The 27,156-nt window shown below is 38.9% G+C and overlaps 1 protein-coding gene across 1 annotated transcript in view; it reads left to right on the forward strand.

Moving 5' to 3' along the window:
- Positions 1-27,156, forward strand: part of ZNHIT6 (zinc finger HIT-type containing 6) — a 28,328-nt gene that overhangs the window by 333 nt on the left and 839 nt on the right. Inside the window, exons 2-9 of the mRNA XM_042819968.1 lie at positions 494-559; positions 639-745; positions 847-932; positions 1,213-1,316; positions 7,562-7,630; positions 8,404-8,484; positions 8,999-9,079; positions 23,631-23,755. Of these exons, the coding sequence (XP_042675902.1) occupies positions 494-559; positions 639-745; positions 847-932; positions 1,213-1,316; positions 7,562-7,630; positions 8,404-8,484; positions 8,999-9,079; positions 23,631-23,755 (719 nt within the window). The remainder of the gene's footprint in view (positions 1-493; positions 560-638; positions 746-846; positions 933-1,212; positions 1,317-7,561; positions 7,631-8,403; positions 8,485-8,998; positions 9,080-23,630; positions 23,756-27,156) is intronic.

The raw sequence follows: 27,156 nt of genomic DNA on the forward strand, positions 1-27,156 counted from the left end.
AACCCGTTTCTGGTTTGATTTCGCGGTGTACGGATAACCGTCTCGCGGCGCTCGGGCCGCGCGGTGCAGCGTTCCGCCCCGCCAGTAGGGGGAGGAGAGCTGACGGCCGTCGGCGGTGCTTCGTGCCCGCGGGGTCCCGGCCCGTGCGGTTCGTCGCTGGCCAAACCCTCGCGTGGTACTTCTGAGCCGAAGTGGGCATGGGATGCGGCGTTCAGGGGGCGGTGCAAATCTCAGGTCTTGAGAGAAATAACGATGCACTGTATGAAAATATAGGTGCAGAGAAGCTCTGGTGAGCTGGCTGTGGAGCAGGCACGGACGCAGCCTTGCTGTGTGTCCAGCTCCACGCTGTGCATGCCGGCCGGGCTGCCACCAGCAGTGGGGCTTTCCCTCTGAGCTGCCACCAGCAGTGAGGCTTTCCCTCTGAAGGCCGCTGTCATGTGCAGCTGCTCCCCTGCCCGGCCCTGCTCCGAGAGCTGCTTTCTGCTTCTTTCAGATGTGAGACATGTGGCGAAGAGGAGGCCAAGTACCGGTGTCCGCGATGCATGAAGTATTCGTGCAGGTATCTGTTATGTGAATTGAGCTGATTTTGTCTGCTCTTCTGTTGAGTGTGACATTAATGTGTGTTTTTGTCGTTTCAGCCTGTTGTGCGTGAAGAAGCACAAGCTTGCCCTGAGCTGTAACGGAGTCAGGGACAAAACTGCATTTGTCTCCGTGACTGAATTTACTGACTTGAACCTTCTGAGCGGTAAGAACATTCCAGGTACTTCTCAAAATCTGTCATTTCTAATAGTTCAGCACTACATTATTTTTTTCTATTCTGTGTTGTGTTGTTTTTTTCACCTCCAGATTATCGGTTCCTGGAAGACGTGGGAAGAGCAGCTGATGCTGCTGCTCGAGATCTGTCTGTGCATCGGCCAACAACAAATAAATTCGTAAGTTCCACGTGAGCAGTGTGACTGCTGGGCATGGATTTGCTGCCCTAGAGTTCCTACTGAGGCACTGCCAGGCTGGGTTTCAGGACTGAGGTCTTCACTGTGTAGGTGTGAACAGCCCCAAGTTTTGGAGAAGTCTCAGGGCTTATTTAATAGTAGTATTGATGGCATCTTGCACATTCTTAAGATATTCCATGCATAGCTGTTCTTTGTATAATTTTCTTACAATTCAAATAACATTCAGATTAAAAAATATATGGATCTTTTTTACTTTTGATAGATCAATTACTTGAGAAACAGAGCTCGAAGGCATAATATCAATCTGAAGACACTGCCCATTGGATTCACAAAAAGAAGAGAAAATTCAACTATCTTCAATAAGAAGTGAGTCTCCATTTGGCTACCAGGCAACAATATTTTGCTTTTACTGAACACATAATGATGTGAATGTAAATTCATACTGGCATTCTCACTTTCACAATCTATTAGATGCACAGCTTTTCTACAAAAACTGTTTAGATTTATTATTTGCTACTGCAGTTCTTGTCCGTTAGGCTGTTTGAGTTCATTTTAATAACTTATGCAGTTCATGCTTTATTTTGAAAGCTGCCAACATGAGGAGGAGGATGAATCAGTGCTGCTGCATATTTCGTTTGTTAAATGACATTGTGAAGGTTTTTTGGGGCTTTGTTTTTAGAAGAGACCTTATATTTAAAGGTTTGTGACAGGGAAGTGATATAAAATGATTGTGAAAGATTCCTGACCCTGAAGAAAGCTGTCTTGAAGTCGGAGATGAGTCATTCCTTATCCATTTACCTCTGTTGCAGCCTTTGTAGGCCTGGCATATGCTGGAGTTTGTGTAGGAAAAAAGCTAAGAAAAGGCTTCAGATATTTTTTCCTTTATCCACACCTGTGGATTTTCTCTGATACTCAGACTTTTTACTGTGAAAATACTTCAAAATACAAGGAGGGAAAAAAAAAAACAAAAAAAAAAAACAACACCTTATTTGCTTTTTGTAGTAATCAAATGTACCAGATCCAGATTCTGTTGGCTTTTTTTGCATTCTTAGTTTTGGTGGCAAGTTCTGCTTTCCATAGGCATTTTTCCCTCTATTCTGTTACTTTAAAACAGTGACCTGTAGGTAGGGGAGGTGCCCCAGTGGGGACCAGCCACCAGGTGTCCCTCTCGGACAGACAACAACCTGAGCTTCTTGGCAACCCCTGGTCATTTGCTCCTATCACTTGTTCTGTTCTGAGACAGAGGAGCACTATATTGTCCTCTGCTCTTATAAGGGTAGGAAGGAAATGTCTGCAAATGCTATCCTGAGGTACAGGATATGCTCTGGGATTACTGCAAGGATGATGTTTTTTCTACTACTTCTGTTTTTCGTGTAGCGGTGGGCATGAATGGTTTGAATTCAGTGATGTAGGTTAAGAACTATTTTATTTTTTGTAGTAGGCATGTTGTGCCTAATCCGTATGTGGGGGACTGAGAAATCAAACCAAAGGTGTGATTGAAACAAGCATCCATCAGCCATTTAGCACCTGTGCCATATGACTTCAAGATATGACACATAACTTTGTTGAATACTACAGTCTAATGGGAAAAGCTGTGCTAATAGTTGCTCTCTGTGAGGTTAGCATCTGGTGGTTGCCAGGGTCTGGTGTCTGTGTTCAGTAGATCTGAGCCCCCACTTATGCTTTGTGTCTGCCAGGATTTGGGGAAAGGTTGCTACATAGCATGGAGACTGGAGGCAGCTCCACGTAGGTACGTGGGAGGCTGTGTGCCTGTTCAGATGTCTCCTACATATTCTCTACTTGAGCCAAGCTGCTCGGCTGTTTGAGGCAGGGAGGAGAGCCATCCAGAATGAGGAGGTGCAAGGTGTGTTCTGGTGTTATCCCTTGCCCCTGCCAGTTCTGCAGGGCAAGTCTGTGGTTGTTAAGATGTGTTAGCCATTTCTCGTTTCCTAGCTTCCAGTAGTTGGTTTGCGAAATTCAGTGTTATGAAAGCATATGTGCCAGTGGTAGGTAACATGGGTTAGACTAACTTGTAATCTCAAACAATGCAGATAATAGAGGATCTTCAGCAAATGGAGTTTGAGTCCAGTTTGTGAAGTCTTATCTGGCTTGCAGATGGCTTAGGACATCTTACTAGTATGAGTACAGTGTAGTATGGAGCCTTGAGATTAGCAGCAGTTAAGTGATCATCAGTGCTGTAAAAGCTACTATGAGGTGCATGTGAAAAGCCTAAAATGTCAGTCTTTAGTCTTGAACTAGGTAAAGATAAATAGAATGAATTTTTTCAAGTGTTGCTGATGTTAAGAATTTTCCAAGGAGTTATATGGGCTGGTTTGGGGGATCGTATTACTCTGCTGGAGCTGTTAACCTTGAATTCAGCTGTCATTTAGTGCATAGTTCTGCTTGCTTTCCAAAGTGACCTCACAAGCAAAGAAGTGCTGATCTGAAATGAGCAGAAAGCATGACCTTGGTGCATTTCAGTCTGTTGGTAGTTTTTCAGACCATCCCCATGTGAAAACAAGTAATTACTGAGTTCTGTAGCTGAGATTTTTATTAGTTGTTTTCTTTCCATAGTGGATCTGATGGTCATTTTGTTTATTTATAGAAGTGGAGAGGACAGTGGTTTTATTTGTTAAAGGTGATTAGAGTTTGGCTTCTTAGGAGTCTCCTTCTGATTCACACGGGACTCTCAGCTCAAGTTGGTGTGGTGTTTGCCTGTTCCACACGTGGTCAGTAACAGCATCTCTTGCTGCTGGGAGGCCTTTGACAGAAGACCATGTGCTGCAGTGGAATTGTTCTTCATCTTCTTCATTGACTGACTTGTTGTTTACCGTAACTAGGAAACACTTGAACTTTCAGTAGAAGTGTTGCAGTAGAAATATTTATTGTTTATACATCAAGTCCAGGAATTCATTTAACGAAGCTCCAACAAAATGGAGATGTCCCTTTTAGTGTGCTGTTGTCCAGAGTAGAGCAGAACTAATTTTGGCAAGGAATACAAAGTTGATGGGGGAAGAAGGAAACCGTCATGCTTCTGTGTGATATCTTCTGTTAATGTTTGTTTGGATTCCACAAGAGAATCTAGTCACTTACTTGGACTAAATCTTCATTGCTTAAGTAAGTTGTGAAAGGTGACATTATCCAAAGGAGTAGATACTGAGTACCACATGTTTCAAGTAAACCTCAATGCACATGGTGAGAGTACTGAGTATTGTGAAATTTAAGGATAGTTTAAGGATAAGGTCACTATTTCCTTTTTATCTCTTCTATCAGTTCAAAAACACTTTTAAAAATCCACTAAGGCACTTATGTCGGTCCCAAAATCTTCTGTAGAATCCTCGACTGTTCTTTAGAATTTAGATTCTGTAGAATCCTAGATCTGTTCTTTAATTGCCAGCACCTATACTGCATACACCCACTTGTACTTGAAGTGTCTAGCAGGGTACTGCATTAACTGTAAAACCAGTGAAGAAAATCTTTATAGCCGTGTCAAGATCTAGCTGGAGGTAACAGTCACATTTATCAGTGCTGTCTTGTAGTATCAGCAGTAAAAACCTGTTTCAGCTGTCATGAATTTAAAAATCACTTTACTGTGTTGTTCTTTGAAAGAAAACTAGAGAAGAAAAATTGTATTGATTACAGAAAGTAATTATTTGGAAGTTTTAGGAAAAAATGAAAGGGAAACAGTTACTCTAGCGTAGAACAGTAATGGCAGAACAGCCTGTGCAGTTCTAAGTACCATTTGCAGCTACGTCTAATGCAGGGGGAGAGGTTCCTTAGCTTCTCCTTTTTTCTCTGATCAGTTTCTGTGCTTCTGAATTAGCCAGAATTGGATATGAAGCCAAGCAATGTGGGGATGGGCAGTGATGCTGTTTTTACTGACATCAAGGATGTGCTGTGCCTCATCCAGATCTGTGCTGTTTGATAACTTTATAGTCAGGACCTTGGTATTCAAGCAAACCTTGGATTGACGTTCCATGGCAGCCGAGCAGCGTTGAACACTTCAAGCAGTGTGAGCTGTTACTCAACTCAGGATGACTTACTCAATTAAGCATTTTTCATTTGGACAATGAACATAATACATGTCAGTTACACTTGAAGGAAATACTACCCCAGTGAGCCATAATGGAAAATGAAGTCAGTGAGATTTGGAGCCAGGGTATCTAACTTAAATCTGAACTTGTTGTGAAGCAGCTTTGATAGCATCTAGAGTTGACATCAAGTTTTTGTGTTGGGCAGGAATCAATGATGATGAAGGATGCTTCCCTTTACTAATGGACATCCAGGAGATTGTTACCAGTCTACTTATGGAAATTTGTGCAAAGTATTACTGCTTTTCTATACTTCGCTTGTCAGCAAAGTATGTAATGCTATTCCAGTTCTAAGCTTCTTCCTTCCTTGCCTCCTTCTTACCCAGCTTTTACCTCTTTCTGCTTGTCATTTGCTTTTAGGCAAGTGTATTTTGAAGAGAGATTAATTCACCTTGGTTTACCTTTTAGCATGCTGAAAAATATCAACATTCCTGTTTTTCTAAAGTGGAACTTTCTGACAAAAGTGGAACTTCCTGATGTTTTTAAATTTAATGTTCAGTCTTCCTGATTCGTAGCTCTTACTGTTCACTAATCCGAAGACTAGATTATGCCTGGAAGTGGGAGGGAGGGTGAAAGTCTGAAAAGATCCCTCTTAAGCTGATTATACAGCTGCATGATGAACTGAGTCTGCCTCAATGAGCCCACAGCAAGCTGGTCTTACATGTGAAATCAGAATGTGGTGTGTGACCACAATTTCTGTGGACACAGAGTGTTCCTAACAGGTAGCAGATAGCTAGAAGTATTTCTGGAACATTTCTCACTGAAATGTCTGTGTTAGAAGCAGTCCTGTAGACCGCGTACATGCTTCTGTCATCATCATCACACCTTGCTGTTTCTGCTTTTGGGGAGAAGTATCTGGCAGTATCTTACTTCAAAGGTCTCGATTCAAAGGTTTGGCAGAAAGAGAGTCCACATCACAGTAAGTGTCGGTCACTTGGAATAGATGTGTATGGTCTGATAGAACATATTAGTGGTGAATTAAATGGAAAAAAAATGCTAGAAAGGTTAGTTGTTAGTGTGTTTATGAAGGCCTCATCTGATGCTTCTTTTAGTAGTTAAGATGAGGAACTGGAAAACTTTGTTTCAATCACCTTGCAAAAAAACTTTCAAATTCCAGTATACTCACTCATTTTGACTTGTTTCTTTTTCAGTTCAGTAATTTAAGACTGTGTCATAGCAATATGCAAAATTGCATGAAAATCCACAAGGCAAGACGTCAGCTATGCATTGTGTATACAGTGTAATTAATAATGTTTTATCTCTTACTGTCCAGCTCTGGTCATACCATTTTCTTACCTGTTTCGGACCTGATCCCTCTTCATCTAAAGAGGGATCCTTCATTCTCAGTTTTTACAAGCATGAGCAGATACAGGGCAAAAATCACGAGGCGCATACAGCTCTACTGAGTCACATGTTGCTTTGTGGATCTTAGCCACCTGTAGTTCAGTTTATTCTAATCTATAAATTATTAGCTCCTTGGAGGGTTCTTGCATCTTTTTTGTGGGAGGTAAAGATAAAATATAATACCTGTGATTGCACTTGGACTATGAGAAGTGTAGCTCAGCTGTGAAGCTGAGCTTTCCCCTAGGCGTATCTTAAGTCAATAATTATGTATTTGGTAAGTGTGCTTTATAAAGTGCCTGCATCTAAAAATTGATATGATATTTAATTGAGCTTAGCAACTGACTTGTTTACTACTTTTTTACTTGATTGCACGTGTGCTTGTCTCTGCAGGCAGCTAGATCCTGCTGGATAGTTCCAGCTGCCTGATAAGCAAATTAAACAGCATGTTCGAGCAACAGTATGTTTATTTTTAATTGTAGCAGTAACAGAATCTTTGCATAACTGTTGCTGATTATCTTAGATATAAGGATTCATGGGTCTTAAGTAGTAAAAATAAAATAAAATTTAAAAGTACCATTTCAAGTTCCTATGCTTCAGATAGATACCTGGCATCTGTTTTCTAAATCTTTACTGTTTGTATCAAGTGTGAAATTCTAAACCAGAGGAGAGGGCCATAAACCTATCTTTCAGTCTGTGCTTTTTCTCATGAGATTTCACTTAGAAAAAGGTTGTTACACTCATTGTACAGGATGGGAGAATTTGAAGCAATAAAAGGAAAAATGGTTTGCCTGAAGTCACTGTTGCCTTCAGCAGATTCTTGATCTAGAGCGCTGCCCTCTAGGCAGTTCTGCCTTTCCTGATGCCATACTGCACTGAAACCATGCTCCAGCAGTTTCTGTTCTCAGATACTAATTATGCTAGCTTTGGAGGCAGGATGGTTTGCCAACAAATGAGCAGGAGAACAGAATGCAACATCAACTTTTGTCTCTTACAGAAGCTTCCTTTTAGTTTTGTACTACATTTATTCTTCCCAACGTGTGTTTTCACTGTTATACTGAAAGGCAGCTTCCCTCCCTGCTGCTGACACATCTTCCGTTTAGGTTGTGCTATGGAAAGACAAGTAACAGCTACCAGCTAACTAGTGAGGCGTTAAGAATCTGCATTTCTTCTTTTCAGGGAGCAGAAGTTCTACTGGCATTTGAAGCTTGTATTTCTTCACTGTAATGCTGAATACGCTTTAAAAAGGTACAGAGTTTGAAAAATGGATTTTTGGAAATTACTCTATTGGAATTCAAATGGGAAATATTTTGATCCATTCTTAACGGTTTCTGCTATATGAGGTAAACTCGAATATTATTTTATGTCTTAACTAAAAGGGCATTCAAATTTAAAATGTATTTAAAGTTGTGCAGTACTTTCTTCTTTGAAGGCTAGAGAGGTTGTCAAATCAAAGGAAATATTTGATTGCTACTCCTTCTTGGCGGTGAACAAGAAGCTTGTATGTTTACAGTGGCAATATCCTGCTCTCATGGGGCAGAAGTGCTGCAAGATTTCCATTCCCTCTTTGCCTGCGTGCTGGAGCTGACCTGCACACACAATGAAATTTTGTCATTGTTTACTTTGTAGGAAAGCCTGCAAGTGCATTTTGTAAAAGCCAAAAATTCAGCTTTTATAGACAAATGTTTCTCTCCTTTTTTCGTAGTCTAAAGGTGGATATGAAATTTGCCAGTATCTACTTTTAGGTCTGTACAGACAGCATGTTATGCTGCAGGGTTTGGAACTGGAGATACTCATCTGTTTACTCCCTGCAGATGCCAGTGAAGTCTTAGTGTTGAAATTGATATGGAATTGTCAATTACCTGGGCTGTATTGATCCACATTTATAATTCACCCATGAAGTATTCAGATGTACCACAGTAGCGTGCAAACGTCCAGCTTTCTCTGAATGACTCAGATAATAGAGTTCTGTGTGCATGATGAACCATGTCTTACGTATTTGATTTTTATCTTTGGGGAAGAGTGCCAGAGGATAAAACGCTCACTGATATCCTGAAGCCCTACATTGATCCAGTGGAGTCAGATCCAGTAGTTTGTCAAAGGTGCGTATTGAATTCCTTTCTGCCTTGTCCATATGCTTTGCTAATAAAAGGCAGGAGTGGTTCTGAACAGATTGCTTAACCTTGCTGCACTTCAAACATGGAGGACTGAGGTCCCTGTCAGCTCTACAGCTTTAGTTGCTGTGATGAAAACCATCCCAACATTCACCAACCAAGTAACCCTGGAATATAGCCTCCACCTTCTTTAAACCAAGAAAAGATAATGAAGATTTATAACATAAAAATCAAATAGAGCAACTCTAATTGTAAGAAACGTAGCATAATTCAGCCCAGTGGAGGTAACAGTAATCCTTTTGTTTGGAGGAGTTAGAAAAACATACCAATAATTACAGCCCTAATTTTTAGAAGGTATTTAAGATGTGGAAAATGAGCTTTTTTAATAAAAAAATGCTTTCGCTTGTTGATATGTAAAACATTCTCATCTTTTACAGATGATAGGAGGAAGAATCTGAAGCACATCGTTTCTTCATTTCTGTTGCATATTGTTTTTTTTCAGATTAAAGATATATACGATGTCTCCTCAGTCAGATGTACAAATTTTAATGAAAATAGAGAACAGGGGGCAAAACTCCACCAGGTAAGGTGGCTCTTTGCTTTGTTTGTGTGCATATTAATTAAAGACAGCAAAAAGAAAGAATGTATTTCTTAAACTTTAATATATCAAGAATAAATAGCCCAAGCCCATGGATTAACTTCTGTGTGTAATTATCAGCCACTTTAAGAATGATGCAGCAAAAATCTTATTTCATTGTCTGTTCCTATGCTTCCTATGCCAACATTGAAGTATCTGTTCAAGTGCTGTGATTAGTAAATTCAGCTCAGTTTTACTTGGACAATTTAGGAAGCTATGGCGCTCAGCTGTATTGGTGGATTGGCAAGAGTGCCTCTGCTTGAGCTTCAGCAGCCATCCATGCAAGTGACTCAGCTCACTGCTAGATGAGTGTTAAGCAGCAAAGTACTCTATTGACCAGCAGAAGTGTTGATGTCTGTTCCCTTCTTCGAGCACTTCCATGGTTATGTTAACCCTCCAGGAGAGTGAATGGGATAGCTGTCTTTTTAAAGAATTGCAGCAAAAATGACTTGCTCATCAGCATCCAGTGGCAGCATCTGAAGTAATGAATTTTTGTCAGTTTCTGGCTCATCGTTCTTCATGCTATGATATTGCTGGGTGTGGCTTCCAGAATTCTGACTTGTAAAGGATTGCTTTCTTTGTTTCCTGAGCAGACAGTAATCTTGAATTTCAAAAATAAATGTTAAGTAAATCATTTCTGATGGTATAAATGCCATTTTGAACATTCCACTGTTGTCACTGTTCTGGAAAGGATGTGTACCAGCTTTAATGTAGCTTAGTGTGGTTGACCAGTGATTCCTAGTTAGGGTTTTTAATGTACATTCTTTTCTTCAAATGTAACAAGTGGAAATAGCATGCTTCCCTAAAGCATTATATATTATTTCTAAGGGGAAAAAAAGATACAGAAAAGACATTTCAGTTGTAATTGAACTTCCTGTTTGTGCTGCATTTATTTTCCCAGTAAGTATTATTCAGATGTGAGTAACGTACTTGATCCCTCAAGCCCCAGAATATAAACTCCTCGTGGTTTTAAATTTTTTTCCCTCTTTGAAATCACTATTAAAAATAGTTTCTAAAATTTGTCATTAGAGTTCTCACCCATAAACCTGTTGCTTTTGAGTGAAATGTCTCAACTGATTTTCATTTTCTTCAAGAATTGCAAATTCTGTATTCTTAGAAGGGAAATAAAAAATGCTGGTATTGTGAGCTTCACTGGTAAGGTCAGTGTGGAAGGACCTGGATGAGTGCAGATTTCTGCTTTTTTTTCCTCTTTACTGTATTTTCCATGAATTAAACACAGGCACTTCACCCATTCAGGTTGTATACAGTGGTGCAACAAAGCAAAGAAGCCTTTCTAGAACTTAGTGCTGGGAGACCAGAACTATTTATAATTTTAAAATGTTTTTGGCAGGCTTGGGTTCATCTGTTAGCAGTACTGCTCAGGACAGTTTCCTGGAGCATGAACTTCTGTCCCCTTCTTTGTACTCAAATTAATGCATCAAAAACTGAAAATGTATTCAGATTGTTACTGTTGTATGTCACTTTTTACTGGAAAGGTAGTGTTCAGAAGATATTGCTTGAATATTCATTTGTATCTTTAAAATATAAGAAGTTATACATGTTCTTTAGTTTTTCCCTCGGTATCTTTTAACAGTTTGGGATATTTTTCAGTTATTGAACTGTTTAAGTTGCTACTTAGCTTCACCTTTCAGATAGGTGCTTGCTTTTTTTTACGTTTCAGTTTTTTAGAAAGGAAGAAAAACTTGCTTCTGCAACAGCAGGTAAAATTCACCTCCTGATCTCTTGAAATATGGCATGTGAATTGCATAGAAGGCTTGGGAAATAAACTAGTATCAAAGTGGACAATCTCTGTTGCTCATCAGTTTCTTTTTTTACTTAACCTTGGTGTTCATAATTGGGTGTAACAACTCCTTAGCTCATGAAGAGAGCTGAGAGAGCATTCTTTTTTATGAAGCTTTTTAGAAGAATCTCATTAAATACCCTGATGTTTGAGTCTCATCTATATTCCAAGAATCAGCTCTATAGGTTGATATTAGAGTCACATAGATTATAGATTATAGAACTGTAGGAAGAAAATGAGAAGGTTTTAGGATTAGAAATGCACCTCCTGGTCAGTGGAGCAGGCCCAGCTGTGGCCATGTGTACCAGTCAAGGAAACAGTGTGCTGAAAGGAACTGCTTCTGAAGGAAAGAACAAAGTTTGTTTGAAGTGATGGGGCTGCCATGTCAGCAGGAAAACATCTTTTGTCTGTGTAAGATTTGTCTCTGCCATCAAGTTCTGGATGTGCTTGTGCTAGCTTAGCTGCTGTGACTAAGGCTCTCAGAGAATCTGAACTTTTACTCTAGTTGCATTATAGTTGAGAATTTACTTTGGTTTTGTCTATTTTATGATTCCCCCCAGTTAAATTAATTAGGGTGTATGTTGTCTCAATAAAAATCAGTACCTGGAGTTGCAGTGGGAATGCTTGAACTGGGTCTGTTCAATTCCTAGCAGTGGCTGCTGATTGCTGCTTTGTGTCATCTTGATTGCCTCTGTCAGCTCACCCTGTGCCACTCCATTCCATACACTTCTGGCCTCTGTTCCAGCACGACAAAATGCTCTTCTTCACTCCGTGGGCAGGCTAGAGGAGTAGGATCAGTATAGTCTACTAATGTTCTAATAAAGCAAATCTGCGTAAACAGCCTGTTACCTGAAGTTCCCCTGGACCCAGCAGAAACTGCTTTTCCACAAGTTCTAGGTAATGGGAAAGCTGTTTTTAAAGAAAAGAAAAAAAAAAAAAGGTGCTGTTTGGTTGGCTGTTGTTTTTTGGCTTAGCAGATCCATTTGAGAAAAGTATTTTTCATAGTTGGGATTATGGATTACTGAGGCAGTGCAGTGGTGTTTCAGAAAACATCTAAGCGGGATTATTATGGGTTATAAAATGTTTGTCTGCTAGTTTTAAGATAAGTATGTTACAGAAGGATTTTAGTATTTCCTGCAAGTGTTTATGAAACAGAAGTTTGCGGTTCAGTTTTGGCTGTTTTCTGCATTTCATCGCAAACGGTTCTTTCATTTTGAAGGTCCTTTATAGAATGCTTTATGTCTCGGGGGTTTTCTTTTTTTTTCTTTCTCCAAAGATATAAATTAACCATGCAACACGGATTTCCGCTTCCTCACAGGAGTTCTGCAGAACTTCTAAAAGCAACTGGATAAATCCAGTGCCATATGGGTATTATGAATAGCAGCTAAACAACGTGGTGCTTGCTTTCTTGCTCCTAGGTGCCATAGTCAGTAGTGGCAATACAACTTTCCCATCTGTGATAAGCTCTTATTTTGGCTTTCTTGTTCCCCGTCCTGATCTCTGCCTCCTATGTAATCTAAAACCAACTTGTAAGAATTGTTTTCAGTATGAGTTGTAGCACTCCGTGGTTGTTTGGAGTAACCTACAGTATAATCACTCATTGTATTCTCTCCTCTGTACCTGTCAGCTAATAGCTCATAACACTAGAACTGTTACATCACTTGATTGTCTTCTCATTTAGTTGCACTTTATAAAGAACCTTATGAAGGACGATTCAAAGTCACGAGTGTTACACAATTCTTCTTTCTTTAAAACCTTGGTTTGGAAAGCATCTGCAGTTGAGTGGTTTGTTAGTTTTCCATTTGTGGTGCTTGCCTCTATCACCTCTTATGCAATATTTAGTTGGTGTCCATTCTCTCCTTGGTTGAAACTATTCCAAGAAAGGTTTAGCCACTGCCTCTTGGATGGTTTTTACAGTCTACATTCTTTCATAAAGTAGTCTTTTCTTTCTTCAGGATAAATTAATGTCCTGACTGCCTTCAGTCTTTTATTTGGGATGCCTTCAAAGTGACTTCATACGGTAAGAGTATTGTTTTTTCCACTAAGGGAAGAAAAAATGCAACTGCCAAATTACACAGTCTGATTTGGGAAATGCACTTTCTTCTTTTCCCGAGAATTGCCTTATTAGGCTTTGTGTAACAAAAAAAAAAAAACCAAAACCAAAAATCCTAAATTCAGCGAATCCTTGATATTTGTTGTAGGTTAAGTGAATGGCTGGAGAGGTATTTACTCTTCCTTATCATGTAAGATCGTCCTATTTTTAAGAGAGAATGAACTACAACAGACTTAATTTACCATGGATATTCTTATCTAGGAGTCACTGTTCAGTGATCTCTCTTTCTGGATTCAGTAACATCTTGCATGAAGTCAGTGGAGATAGTTGTCTTTAACCACATTTGTTTAATTTAATGGAATTAAAAAGCAATGGTTTCTTAAACATCATTATTAGATCTTTTGTGTAAGATTTTTCTTTTTTACCTGTTAATATATTCAAAATAGCACATAAACATCGCTTCAGAGTGTGTCACTGTAGAATATTCTGAGAGTCTTTTTAGGTAGGCTAATGGAATATTTAGGTGCTTGGAAAACAGCCTGCCTGGCCTTAGAAGCCTTGCAAAGCCCACTGCTTTCAGTGGACTGTTTCCTTCCAGGAACTGAATGCAGAACAGCTTTCCTGTTGTAAAACAGCCATGCTACCTAGGGATGCTGGCATATCAGATTGGTTGTAGCACTGGTGTTTGTAGCAGTAGTACTGGTGCAGATCATGCCTCTTCAGTTGCTCAGAAAGCCAAAATTATCCAAAGCATTTTTGTGCCAGTTGCAACATCAAGGGGCTTCTTGCTCTCTGTGGTGACACTGGCTGGTGCAACATGAGAATGTTGGCATGTTTGCCTCTTAATTTTTGTGGACCACAGGAAAGAAAATGCTAAACAAGTATTGGAGGTTCTTCTCTACTAAATGTCATTGCCTTATGGTGGTGAATGCTTATTTTGCTTCAACTGATCCAGTGCAGTTGCTTCCCAGAAGCCTGGATGATGTTAGTAATGTTGGAGCACTTCCCTGTCTCAAGATCAGCTGGCAGAAATGAGAGTTCTTTCCTTGGATGACTGAGTTCTGTGCTCAAAGAGAATTTTCTTTTGTAGTCTATTGTTTTTCAGTATCTGTGGGTTAGATCACATTAGTAGGTTGCAGTAGTCAGAGTAATAGATTCAGGAAGATGAAGTAAGTTCTTTTTGCTTTAGCCTCTGTACTCCAATGGAATTCTGTTGTCTGGGAATTCAAGGAGTAATATGAATTAAAGGAAACAAATATTTTTAAATGTAATATTTATATTGAGCTATTTATTTTCCTGTCATTAAAAAAAAGCCTGTTATATATCTGATTCTTTGTCAGTGATTGTAAGAGTATAAAATACTGTTACATTTACCCACAGCACAGCCTCACGTATTTGTGGTGTTAGTGTTTTCCTTAGATTGTGTTAATTTTTTGTGTAATCTTCCTAGGGCACTTCCTTCTGCACTGTAGTGTCTGAATAACTTCATGTGAAACCAGTGGAGCTTATATTTGCTTTCTGCTTTTCACACGTGATTTGGTTGTTTAAAAAAAACCACAGTGCTATCAGTGTGGTGCATGGATCAACTTTTTATCATAAATAGAAATCATTTCAAAAATGCTACTTGATTTATCTATCAGAACAAACATACTGAGGTTGGGGCTTCTCAAGCATTATTTTTCTCTGCATTTCCTGGAGGCGTTGAAAAATGTGTGGTGATTTGATAGTCTTTAGTCTTTCTTAGGAAGCAGTTTCTCTTCCCATTTATTTAGTACATGGTATACATGAGACAGGAATTAGGGATACAAATCCCTGGCTGAGCTGCTGGCCTTGGCATGAGTTGGAACAGACCCCAAGCTGGCTTTAGCCTGCACCAGCTGAAGATTGACAGTAGAATTCATTACTCTGGCTCACAGCAGCTGGTACAAAAGCAGTTCTGCCAGCCTTACAAAGGCAGGGAGCTTACAATAGTCATTCTTCACTGCACAACTGTAGTTAGGCTCTGGCTACTTTGTACTGTTCAAGGGAAATAGCGTTAGGTCTGTAGTCTGTTTCTTAAGCACAGTGCTGCTGTGTATTGCTTGCTGCTGTTTTTTTCCCAGAGTGCTGGCTTTTGTTTTGGTTTATTTTTTATTAAAACTGGTGCTTTCCTTACTGAATACTTTTGTTCCGTTTTCTTGTAGATCATTTCTAGCCTTCCTGGGTTTGTTACTGCAGCCATTTCAGCATCACTTCTCATTTGCTCCTTCTTCATCAGTTTCTCTGCTGACCAAAGCAATGAGGAGCAAGAGATTCCAGGATATGCAGCTTTTACTGTAAAAAGTAGTCAGTTTTCTTTCCTATCTACTTACGTTCTTAACCCAAATCCTGTCTTACACAACATGAAAGGAAAGCAGAAAACTAGTCATTGCTGATTATAAAAAGTATGCATGATCTGAATCTGTAGCATGCATAGCTAAATGTTTATGATGTCTGACTACAATTACTTGACCTTTGAGAAGATTTTTGGGATGATTCCAAAATCAGAATTTGTCCATCTTACTATCTTGAGCAATCTTTTTTTTTTTTTTTTTTTTTTTTCCTGAAAGGAATTCCTTTATGAACCAGTATGTGCCTGTTTTTTAAAGCAACAATCCAGCGTTTTGTAACACAGGCTGAATTATTTTGGATGAACTGTTTTATAATTAATGGTATTGCATTAGGATTTTTGGAGTGTCCCAGCTAGAGAATCTCAGGCTGAGACATCTGTTGCACAAAGATTTATTTGAAGTCACAGTCTCAGCTCCAAAATTCTGCAGTCTGTGTTGCAGCAAGTTAGATCCAGACCACTTACAGAGGAAGAATGTGTAAGTAAAGAGTAGAGGATGAGATACCAATAAAAGTGGTAGTGTTGGCTTCACCCAGCAGTTTGCTCCATCTAGTCATCCGATAGTGTTCTGCAAGCACCACAGGCAGATTCAAAGATGTGCAGAGCCTTCGTGCTTGCAAATCAGGTAGGCAGACTCCAAACTCTAAAATATAAGGAAAACTGTGCATAGTAGCCTCTTCTGCATCATAACTGGGTTTATAGAATAAGAGTGGCATACCCAGTGAATATGTAGGCAGATTTTCTCTCCTCTCGCCAAGTTAAGTGTGTGTCTAGGAACGGCTGTTTCCAGAGCAGTTCTTGAAGTTTGCTCCAGCCCTCCATCCCTTCTGGGGGGCAGACATGAGCTTAAGTGTATGGTCGTAATATGTAACATGAGGATAGTATGAAAAAGGCTTTCATCACAGTCTGTGTGCTGTTTAGCATGCACATGTAAGGCAGACTCAAAGGAAAGGAGTCTGAGAGAAGATTGCAGTTTGGAAACATCCCTGCTGCCCCTTGGCCTGGGGAGTTGCTGAAATTGAATTGTAGAAGGGAGGAAACGTAGGTTGTACTGAAGGGTTTAATTCAGTGATACGTATCTGGGTTGCTGTTTGGTATTTTCCAGAAGTACACAGAGGATACACCTCAGAGATTCTGTTTAATTGCTATTCATGGAAGGAAAAGGCGGGTGATTCTCTGACTTGCAGCTAGCTGAGTTTCTCAGTTTGGTCACCAGGCAGCATGGGGAGATTGGAATAAAACACTTCTAGAAGGAAATACACAAATTCATTTGGGTTTGAGAGTAGCCGAAGTGATAGACTGAACTTGGAAGCTGCAGCACTGTGAAAAATGGCACATTAGCCATCAGTGTTTTCACAGAGGCGTAGTAAAGGGGAACCTCTTTGTGCTCCAGTGGGAAAGGAGAGATCTTGTTATTTCCTTATGATGCTGCCAAAGGGGAATCCCTCTGTTTTTTCTTCTTCCTGACGGAAATGAGCTAGGACTGATTGTTTCGACCCCGCCAAGGAGGGAATTGACCTTCCTGCTTGTTTGCCAAGAAAATAATTTGTTTTCTTTATTTCAGAGCTTTTCCTTTTCTTTGTAAAGCATCAGTAACCCCTTAATGGAAGGCTTATCACACTTTGATTTCCATGCTAATAAGTATCAATTTCTGGATATATATCCACCATTTAGCCCAGAGCATTAAAGATATTCAGACTATCTTCATATGAGCTAAATTTGAAAACTTTGAATTTGGTATCTGGTTCCTAAATTCCAAAACAATTTGGTTCCTAAATTCCAAAAGTAACAACTTCTGTTTCTGAAGTAGAGGTTCATTAGATTCACCCAAGTGTAAGAAAATTATTGCCAGTTTATGAGGGCTCACTTCTAACCACCCTGTATTTCTGTTAATCTTGTCAATGCACTGCTGACTTGCATTAAGCTTTCAAGTGGGACTTGACCTATTTGTTTTCTGAACTTGGTATATTAAGAATTTTTCATTGCATCCTTTGTTATCCCTTGGTAAACTCCCCACCTCTAAAATTGTTTCAATATTGTCTCATGAGGTTGTGTAACAAGTACTGTAATTATAGTAGGCCTGTGACAATCACTTTTCCCCCATGATTATGCCAGTTTTTTATTAATGGTACAAGTCACTTAACTTGATTTCCCTGCATTTTTAGGGAACCACCCACAGCTTTTGCTTATATTAGAGATGCCACTAAAATCTTTGCACTTCTTGAAACTAGAGGAATTCATGGTTGGTATTCAACTCATTCTCTTTCTAATAACTTTTCCCTCGTGAAATTTCATTTTCCCTTTAGGCCTTCTGGCTGTCATTGGCTCATTAGGCTGGTTTGTTTCTTTATTTCAGTCGTGTGTAGTCGTAAGCAGTCATGGTATACCCCTTTACAGTGTATCTGCACAAACAACTTAGATTTATAAGCCATAAGCTTTTGAGCAGTTTGTGCAGCTTCCTGGCAAACTTCTGTTTCTGTAAAGGACAGTTGCTGTGATGCACTTAAATGATAGTATGGTTACTTGCTGCTGGATTTTATTTTTTCTTGTCATTGTGTCTTACGAGATGGGGAAAATATTTGCTTTCTTGAAATTTCAGTATCACAGTTTCTCTGTTCTTTGAACCAAATTCTACTGAATCCAAGAAAATGACATTAGTTAGCTTCACATTTTCCTCCTGTTTGTTTTATTATACTTTCTCCCTTAACTAAAAAATTCAAGAAGGTTTATTCTTCAGTTAATCTTTAGATTGTTTTGTATCCTGAGTCCTTTTACTACATCTCTCTTAATGCTCTGTCCACTAAATTGTTGTAACAGATGCCTTATCTACTTTACGGTTTTTGCCATCAATTGATACATTTTTCCATGGTTGTCACTGAAGAACTTTTACTGTGTTTTTTCCTTCATGCAATTGCCTCATTCTCGAGAGATTTAAACAAGGATAGCCTTTGTGCTTCTACAATAACATACTTTTATGTTGCTTATCTCTTCTTTCCATTAACTCTTTTGTATATTTTATAGGGTAAAAATGAACAGACCAATGAGTCTTTCTGGACAGCTATTATTGTCCCTAATAATTGAGGTGACAATTAGTGTCCCTTTAATCTTTTCTAAATTGTAACTCCCTGAAATATGTTTATAAGAAGAGTATTCCATAATATTTTGATATTTTGCTCCGAGTTTACACTTCAATTTTCAGAAGTACTTCCATTTGCCTAATATAAGGGCCTCTTATGGCCCAGAAAAGAGAGAAGACTGGTTTGTTACAGCTTGTCTTACTAAGATTTTTATGTGTACAGACGGCCTATGGTTAAAATATAGGAATGAAAAGGAACAATGTCATATTTTCTGTTATGTGCCTTTTTGCATTCTCTGCATATAGGTGTAGTTAGGAGTTGATGATGAAGTCTGAGATGCTTTTCGTGGTGTGATGCTTTTCTTGGTGTACTGGCAGCTTTTCTTCCTATGCTTTTTCAGCTGCTTCCCAACAGGACAGGTGGGCTGGTAATGCTGGTAAGAAGAGGTTGCTTCTTGTCCTAATATTTCCTTTTTTTCTGAAAAGAAGAAAAAATTACTGTGCTGTGATAGAGGTGTTGCTGAAAATGGTGATCTGGTTTGAAAAAGGATTGTTCAGGCATCTTATCTGTATTGGTATGGATTAAACTGTGCATGGGTAAGGCTGACTGTGGAGATTCTCCACTAGGAGGGAAACCATAGAGAAGAGTGAAAGGAGGAGCTTAGAGGTTTTAAAATATCAATGTAAACACTATTACAATTTCTGTATTAAAATATTAAGTTGAATTTGATTGTTCCCCATCTCTTAAGAGCGTTCAGGCAAAGTAGAGACTTCTGCATTGTTCTGCTGTTGTTAAGAATTATGTTACAAAGGAAGTATTACTGCAAGTAATTTTCTTTATTGTTTCTCTTCTTTTTTTTTTTAAGGCTGCCCTTTTTCTCACTGAATTTTCTAATCCTTTTCCATGCATATGGACTAAAAAAGAAATACACTGTTCTAGATTTTTAGAATGTCAGAGTTGTGACAAAGTTAAATATTAAAAGTCTGCTTTATTTCAGTACGTCATGTTTACTTTCTGCCATATAACTTTCCTTTCGTATCTAATTCAAGAGTACATTTCACTACTTCCATGTTCACCAAATCATAACCACACGAAGAGGTTATTCACCACTTAGGAATGAAAGTCCATCTGGTAGCTATTATCTTTGCTATGCTACAGCACTTCACAATGAGTGCTTGGGAGAGCCTTTAAAAGCTGTACTCGGTCTTTGCTCTCTTCCAGGCAAATGCAGATAGAAAATGCTGCCCTCCTTTGCCTGGGGACATTGAAGGGGGGGAGGAATGCTCCCTTCTCATAAATTAGCAGAATATTGTGGATTTTTAGGATTTGGCCTGAAGTAGATAAACATGATTTGTTGTATCTGAATTATGCAAAGGAAATATTTTGATGTTTCTACTCAATTCTAGGAAGAAAAATCATCTTTGTTTAAAATGTGAATAAAAGTTTTAGCTGATATCTCTCTCAGGAAAGTTAGGAACATCGTTATGCAAACATCTATTTTACTGATGTTTGTAATTATTTAGACTGGTAAAAAAAACTTCTTTATTCTCTTTCCAGTAGCTAGAAGACTAAATTAAAGAAATAACATGGTTACAATTTATCTTTAATTCCAGATTGCAGATTTTTCTCTATTATTAAAATCAAAGTTCCTGTAGATGACATTCAGGAAAACCTGATCAGCAGGGAATTTCCTGCCGTCTGAATTCGTGGAGACAAGTTGCACCAGTGAATGATAGCCCAGGGCTCCCTTTGAGAGAGTTTGTTGTGACGCTGTGACCTAATATAGCATTCCTGTGTGTGGGAGACAGATTAGGAGGCTGAATTTTTGAATTCCTGGAAGGTAGTAGAATAGCTATAGATAGTGAAATTACCCTTTACAGAAGTTTGCAGGTGCTAGCAAAAGTGCAGAGCCACAATTCACTTCAGCAATGTGTTAAAAGTAGCAAAGCAATGCATAGAAGAAACGCAAAAGATTCTAAGGGAACAGATGTAGGATTGCTGAATCTTGTTAAATTTTCTCAGTTGTCTCAATTTTTGTAGGCTTTTAAACTGCCTGCTGGCAGGCAATTTTTGTTTAATTTTTGTCTTTTAAAAAGCCATTATTGTTACTTCATTCCAGCTAAAACCAAAAGCTGTTGTCTGCCAAGATTGTCTCTTTGTGGTCCTTATAAATGGAATCTTCTGAAGAAAAAATTCAGGCCATTTTCGTACTTTGTGACAAGGGCATAAAGCCTTGCTTAGGGCAGGAAAATATTCAGGAAAGTACATTAGATAAGTTGGACACAGAAACTGAGGGAGTGAATGGAAGGGGCAGAGGAAACGTGTAGCAGGTAAATACCAGGGACAAAGATCCATGTAAAGAGAGGTCTCTCTGAGTGCAGGAACTGGGAAGCTGAGTGAGGCAGAGGGGGCCAGCAGTCTGTGTTCGGTGCCAGAATGGGAAAGATGCTCTGCAGCAGCATGTGTAACCACAAGTTAAGAAAAAAAACTGTGTGTATTACTTGGTTCTTTCCAAATTTACACATCAGGCTTGTGATGCATCACACGTAGGTTTGAACTTGAAGGGCCTGAAACAAGCTGCAGCCTGGTGTAGGTTCTTACTGGCAGGCTAGGCAGTCCTAGTGGTACAGGACAAGCAGGTAAACATGGTGAGAACAAGAATGCCAGATGCAAGTTTTCATCACACTGTGCCAGCCTTGCCCACCCAGTCTGTGGTGAGGCCTTGGCCCTGTTCTGACACCAGGGTCTGCGTGTTCGGCTCCTGACCATATTGTGGTATGTGACTTGTAAGAGGCTGTTCTGTTTCTGTTTTAGGATTCGTGCTTTTTGGTTTTTCTCCAAGCAGGTTTAACCTTTTCACAATAAAAAATTGAAGTGGTGAGGTCAAGTTTCTGGAAAAGCTGTATTACAGGCGGTCTCATGGCTAGAGGCTTGTGCTGCTCACCCACTGTGGTACGACTGTTACACTTCTTTGATAAACTGGGGAGGTTTTCATTGTGATAAAGTCTGTCAGAGAGAACCTGAAAAGTCAGTCTTGCTCAGCAGAACCATCCTGTGTTTGACTGGAATTGAGTGACAGGTATTTTTCTTTCAAGATCGTAAATGTGCTCAGTGAAGGAAGTGGCTGACAAGTGGATTAGCATAAAACCTCAACGTGTGTTTGTGTGTAAAGGAAGGAGGGACTGGGGTCTCTGGTTAGAATAGACACGAACTAGTAAATCTGAGAACAAGAAGCTCTAGGCTCTTTGTTATATTCTCCCTAAAGTTTGCAGCACAGATTATGAACTAAACATGTGGATTTTTTCTCTGCCATTGCCAACCAATAAAATATACTTTAAGAACAAAAAAGATAAAGCTCTGACTTAGTGATCTAACGCTTTAATAATTTACTATCATAAAATAGTTCTAAGGACAAATGTTTTATCTTATGCCAAGCTGGACACTAAAGATGTTTTGTCTAAAACATGAGATAATGGAAAGTGTATTGTGGCATGTGAATTAGTTTAGCCTCTTAGTGGTAAATGTTTGCTTAATCAGAAAAGAATGTGTTGAAGTTCTTGCCAAAGGAAAGGTATTGCCATACTTTGCATTTAGAGTACTGTAAATAAAGCAGTAAATATATTTCTCCTCATGTGTATTAATCCATAAGTTATGGATATATTCATTCAGTAAGAAATGCAGTATACTCTTATCCTTGTTAAAGGGTTTCTCTAAGAACAGGTCTTAATCTCTTTGGGTTGAGAGAAACATGAAACCAAATATTTTCATGATGATTTGAAGTTGAATATGAGAGAAAAATAGTTTTTGTTCAAACTATGTTTCTCTGAAATCCAGAGAACTAAAATCCTGTTTTGCCTTCAGTAATCTTGTCTACTGATTCCTCTGATGTACAGGTCTTTATCACACATTACTGAAAATCAGGAAGGATACGTTCCCTTCACCTATCCAGTGGTTTTTGGTTTTTTATGTTTTTTGTGAGATTTTTTTATTGACTTTATTGTTTATTTGTTTTTGCTTTGGGAGTAGAATGACAAAAGAAAGCCCAACTGCATAATATATAAATGATCAGAGAAGGCAGAGCAGCTATGTGAAGTTTATTGCCCACAGTGTGTTTTGGTTCAGAACTACCTTTGGTTTTAAGTGATACAGTAGCTTAATAGTAATTGAATAATCCTGATTACGGAAAGAATTGCATAACTCAGATTGTAGTGTAATATCAGAGCACTTGTTGGATGCTGCGGTTGCATCAAGTGAAAGAAACAGGGTTTCTGTTGTAAAGAGGGTTTTGAAATAGCGCTTGCTTTCCCCAAGATTCCAGGTTTCCTCTTACAGAGATGAGAGAGAATATTACATTTCTAGGATGTAATTGTCGAGAAGATCTTCAGTGTAGTTTTTACTATGTTTACTAATATGGCTATTTAAAACTGGCTTCACCCTTCAGGGTGAAGAGGAGCTCTTCTGTGGGTCAGGGCTGAGCAAGTGAGTCACGTGCCTCTTGTAGCGCACATAGATGCACAGCTCTTTGCTGGGGTTTCCTGCAGTTGGTGCTGCAAGCAGAGGTTTTGTACCGTCTGCTGGAAATGAGTGCTCCAGTGGCAATCATTACTGTCTTACCTGGGTAAACAAGCCTTACTTCTACTAAAACAGAGCTCTTCTGGTGTTCCTTTGCTTTAATGGTAGACCATGTATGCTTTTTATTCTGTCTTTCCAAAACTTAAATGATAATTCATAAGCAAACGTCATAGAATATATTATTAACCATATAAATTAAACCTGTAGTGTTAAAAAGCCAGTAAGCATGAAAAAAGAGAAGCACACACGTGTATTAAACATATTCTAAGAGTAACTGAGAGGGAAAACAAGTAGAACAGTAAGTCTTAGTTTCAGTTTAGAACCTGATTTTGGTCAAGATATTCGTTAAGAACTCTGGAAATATCTTAGCCTGTAAAGCAATTTAATTTCAGTTTTCCTCTTGCTCTTAGGTGTTAGAAGGGTTTAAAAATAAAATGAATGTGGTTGGATAATAAGCCCAAATATGTGATTTGAGTCATAAGATAGTTCTTCTGAGCATGATATCATCTGAAAATCCTATGAACTGCCAGAAAACTTTTTTTGTTCTTTTTTTTTTTTTTTAGAAAGTGTACGTTATGTTCTTGGTAGTATTAAAATCCAAAATAAACTTTCCTGTTATTTTTAAGGTACAATGAACTGGATGCCAGTAGAAGCCTCCTAGAAAATTTGAAAAACAAAGTAATAATTGAGTACCCAACGTTATTTGTGGTCTTGAAAAAATTGAAGAATGACATGGTGGTTCTTGGCCAAGGTAAGCATATATTTATTTCCTGTTATGCTATACTTAGATATTTTAGTTGAATAAACAATAATCAAGGATACACCCATTATTAATGCCAGGAATGTACTGTACGTCTTGTATTTATTTCCCTCGGAATCTAAAAGATTGCTATAAAAAAGCTGCTATAAATGTTCTGTCGTAAATGTTAAAGTTGATGGCTTGCATCAGTAAGCAGTATTGTATGTGTTTGTCCTAAGTTTGTTTACTGGTGCTTCATCCCTTTTTGTATAATTTTAGCCACTAAGGTAATGCAGGCTAAATTCTGTGCATAGCATTTCAGCAGAGTTGTCTGTTTCTAAAATGTTGATCTGGGGAAGATTAGTTGTAAGTCAGCCTACTCCAGAAAAGGGAATCATCTTGATTTCCCAGTGTAACTCCTAAAATTGGACAAATAATCCTCAATTATAGTACAGTTATTGAAATGGTAATGGCAAAGCAGCTTTCTTGGGTAGGATAAAGTACTGTTATTTTGTGAAGTATTTAGTTGAGGAAAAGCTTTGATGTTGAAATTAGCTTAGTGGGCAATCCAGGTCTAGCAGAAATTTATATTTTAGTTTTGAAGTTCATTTTCATATTTATCCCTGAGTCTGTGTCTCAGCATTGAGTCCCAGTTAGTTGTCAACTTAGCCATTCATTCGCATACTTTTCAGTGGTGGGTCACCCTATCAGAAAAGCTTCAAAATAAATTGGCTGTTACTGTTTCCCTGCAGCAACTGAATCACAGATCTGTAGGTGTATAATGAGACTGAATACATCTGAGACTAATGATATTGTACCGTGGTATCAAATGTCCATGGATCTTCACAGTTCTGGCTGGATTTCACTGAGTGATCTGTTACAGAGATCTGCTGTGCAAGAAACTGCACGTGGACATTTCTTGTGCTATGAACTGCAGGAGAGAGTGAGACAGCATGCCAAGGAATGAGACAGGAGTCTTGTCTAAGCAGCTTGATTTGCTGATGTCCACCCTAGCATTGCATGTGGATTTACTGCTGCACACAGAAACTAGGTACCTTGGTTTATCCATTGTTTCTAGGTCTAGGTCCCTTGCTACCAAAAGGTAGTCAGCCCTATGCCTGCGATTTAGATATCGGGAGGGAATTAGAACTGATTGACTCATAAACTCAATCTGACCTGTGTGGCTGTCATTATCACCTCTGGAGCTGGTGGAGGGGTTGTGTGTGTAAGGGCACAGACACCAAGAAGTGGTGAATGAGTGACTGAGTGGTTCTGTATGAATGCGGAGCAGAAGGGTGAGGGGAGTGAGCTGATAGCTGGGAAGATGCAGATAGCTCTTCGACCCAGTGCAGTGCAAGGATGCATCTTCCAGACAGTGACCCTGTTCTGCTGCAGGGATCCTTCACTTAGCCCTCATCCCCAAAACTGGTATTCAGGGAATATTGGCAACTACTGCAGATTTTGGGAAGCATTAATTTTCTTATTTTGCTTTAGTAACTGTTCTGTAAATTCCTTCACAGTCGAGTGCATGTTGAGGTGTTCAGGTTGTGGCAGGAAGACATGATAGCTAATAGCAAAAATAACCAGATTTTTCACAACTGTTGTCATAACACACTCATTTCAACCCATATCGAATATTTGCTGTAAAATAATTTGCTTTCCAAAAGTACCATCTCTGGATGTTAAAAATGCAAGTATCTCAACAGGATTATATAATCTTTAAAAAAAATAACAAAAAAACAAAAACCTCTGTCTTTCCAATCTTTTTTTTTTCTTTTTTTTTTTTCTTTTTCTTTTTTTCCATTTTTGTCTTTTTCATAAAGCCTTAGAGTTTGACTTGTGGAGGATGTTACTTTTCTATCCGGCCAGCCGAAATGTTACATTTGAAAGTTGCCTTGGCAAAACAATTATATTCCTGATACTTCTGGTCAAGTAGTAACAATGAATCAGAATAGAAGTGAATAGTGACCTGCAGAACATTGCAAATTGTAAGTTTTAGTGAGGTTTTTAGCTTAGGAACATTGAAGATATTTTGTGTGTGTTTGTAAGCTTTCCCTCTTCCCTTTAGTGCTTCTTAGGATCCTATACATGGAAGCTAAGCATTTTACACTGTAGTTGCTCTGGCTTGGCTGTGTATTTAGGCATATGGCACCGACAGGGTATTGCAAACAAGCACTTTCTTTTCTGGTATTGAATTCTCCCAAGTTTCCAGTCCTCCATATTCTTTCAGGAAAAGCATGTTCAGAACATCAGAGTGGGAGGGGGCTTTATGTCACTGTTATTTTTAGACAAGAAAATCTCTTCTGTAGCAGTGTGTCATCATCATCAAGCTTCTGTTTCGGGTTAAGACCCTTTACAGAGTAAAGGAGAACGTGGCAACACTCGGTTGTTTTACCTTTTGTTTTTGCAAGTAATTTAAACCGGGAGTTCAAATTCTACATTTAGTAAACTGCCAAGAGTTTTATGATGGCAGAGACTGGGCAATCTTAGGCAATGCTATCAAGATTAAAAAAAAAACATGTTCTTTTTGAGTGCAGGCAATCCATATATGTGTTAAATAAAACTTATAACAGGCTAAATCAAAGTGAAGATTTGTGTGTTGAGGTTCTTTGCGAGGCAGGAGATTGCCACATTCTTTCATGCAGTGCTTTGATGCCTGACTTGCTCATTGCAAAAAATACAGGTGCTCTGATTTCAGCATACAAGGTCAGTCATGGCTGAAGATAGTAGAGGATTATAGAAGTTTTCACAGGGCTTAGGGGCAAAAATAATCCTTACTTTGTGCATTACTCTGTACATATCTGGCATATAAATGTTAATTGATTATACACTAGATTTAATGTAGACAAAATGTGACCTCTGATGTTCCTGGGTGAAATGCTTCTATTTTCTTGTACAAATTCCATTGAAACTGTACAGGTGCATGCTGTGTCCTGTGTATTATCCATGTTTGCCAGATGTAGAACCAATCCAGACAAGACAGTAACTGTGTTTCATCAGTTCCCTTTGAGTAATGTTTCCTAATGAAGCCTCTGACATTAAATGCTCAAAAATGTCTTTGAATTCCTATTTGGATCAAATGCTGAAAATATCAATGAGAGCAGCATGTGAATCGCGTGCCTACTTGGCTGTAGTTTATTTTTGTGCTACTTGAGTGCCACCAACCAGTGGCATTTGGTGACCTCACCGCGAGGTGACAGGAGTCAGTGCTCATTAAGGAAGGGTTCTCGGGATGCATGGCTTAAGACCAGTTTGGGAAATGATTGCTTCATGATGTGGGCTCAACAGAACGCAGCAGCCTGTCCTAAAGCACAAGTTACTGTGCAGCTTTAACCTCATCAGCCTTAGCTCATGGATTCATGCAGCTTGACACCATCTTTGGGATGCTGGAATATGAGGAAGGAGCACATATG

The sequence above is a fragment of the Centrocercus urophasianus genome, unplaced genomic scaffold, assembly GCF_019232065.1.
Source record: "Centrocercus urophasianus isolate 14NV4802_14NV808 unplaced genomic scaffold, USGS_Curo_1.0 seq_18, whole genome shotgun sequence".
In the NCBI taxonomy this organism is placed as follows: Eukaryota; Metazoa; Chordata; class Aves; order Galliformes; family Phasianidae; genus Centrocercus; species Centrocercus urophasianus.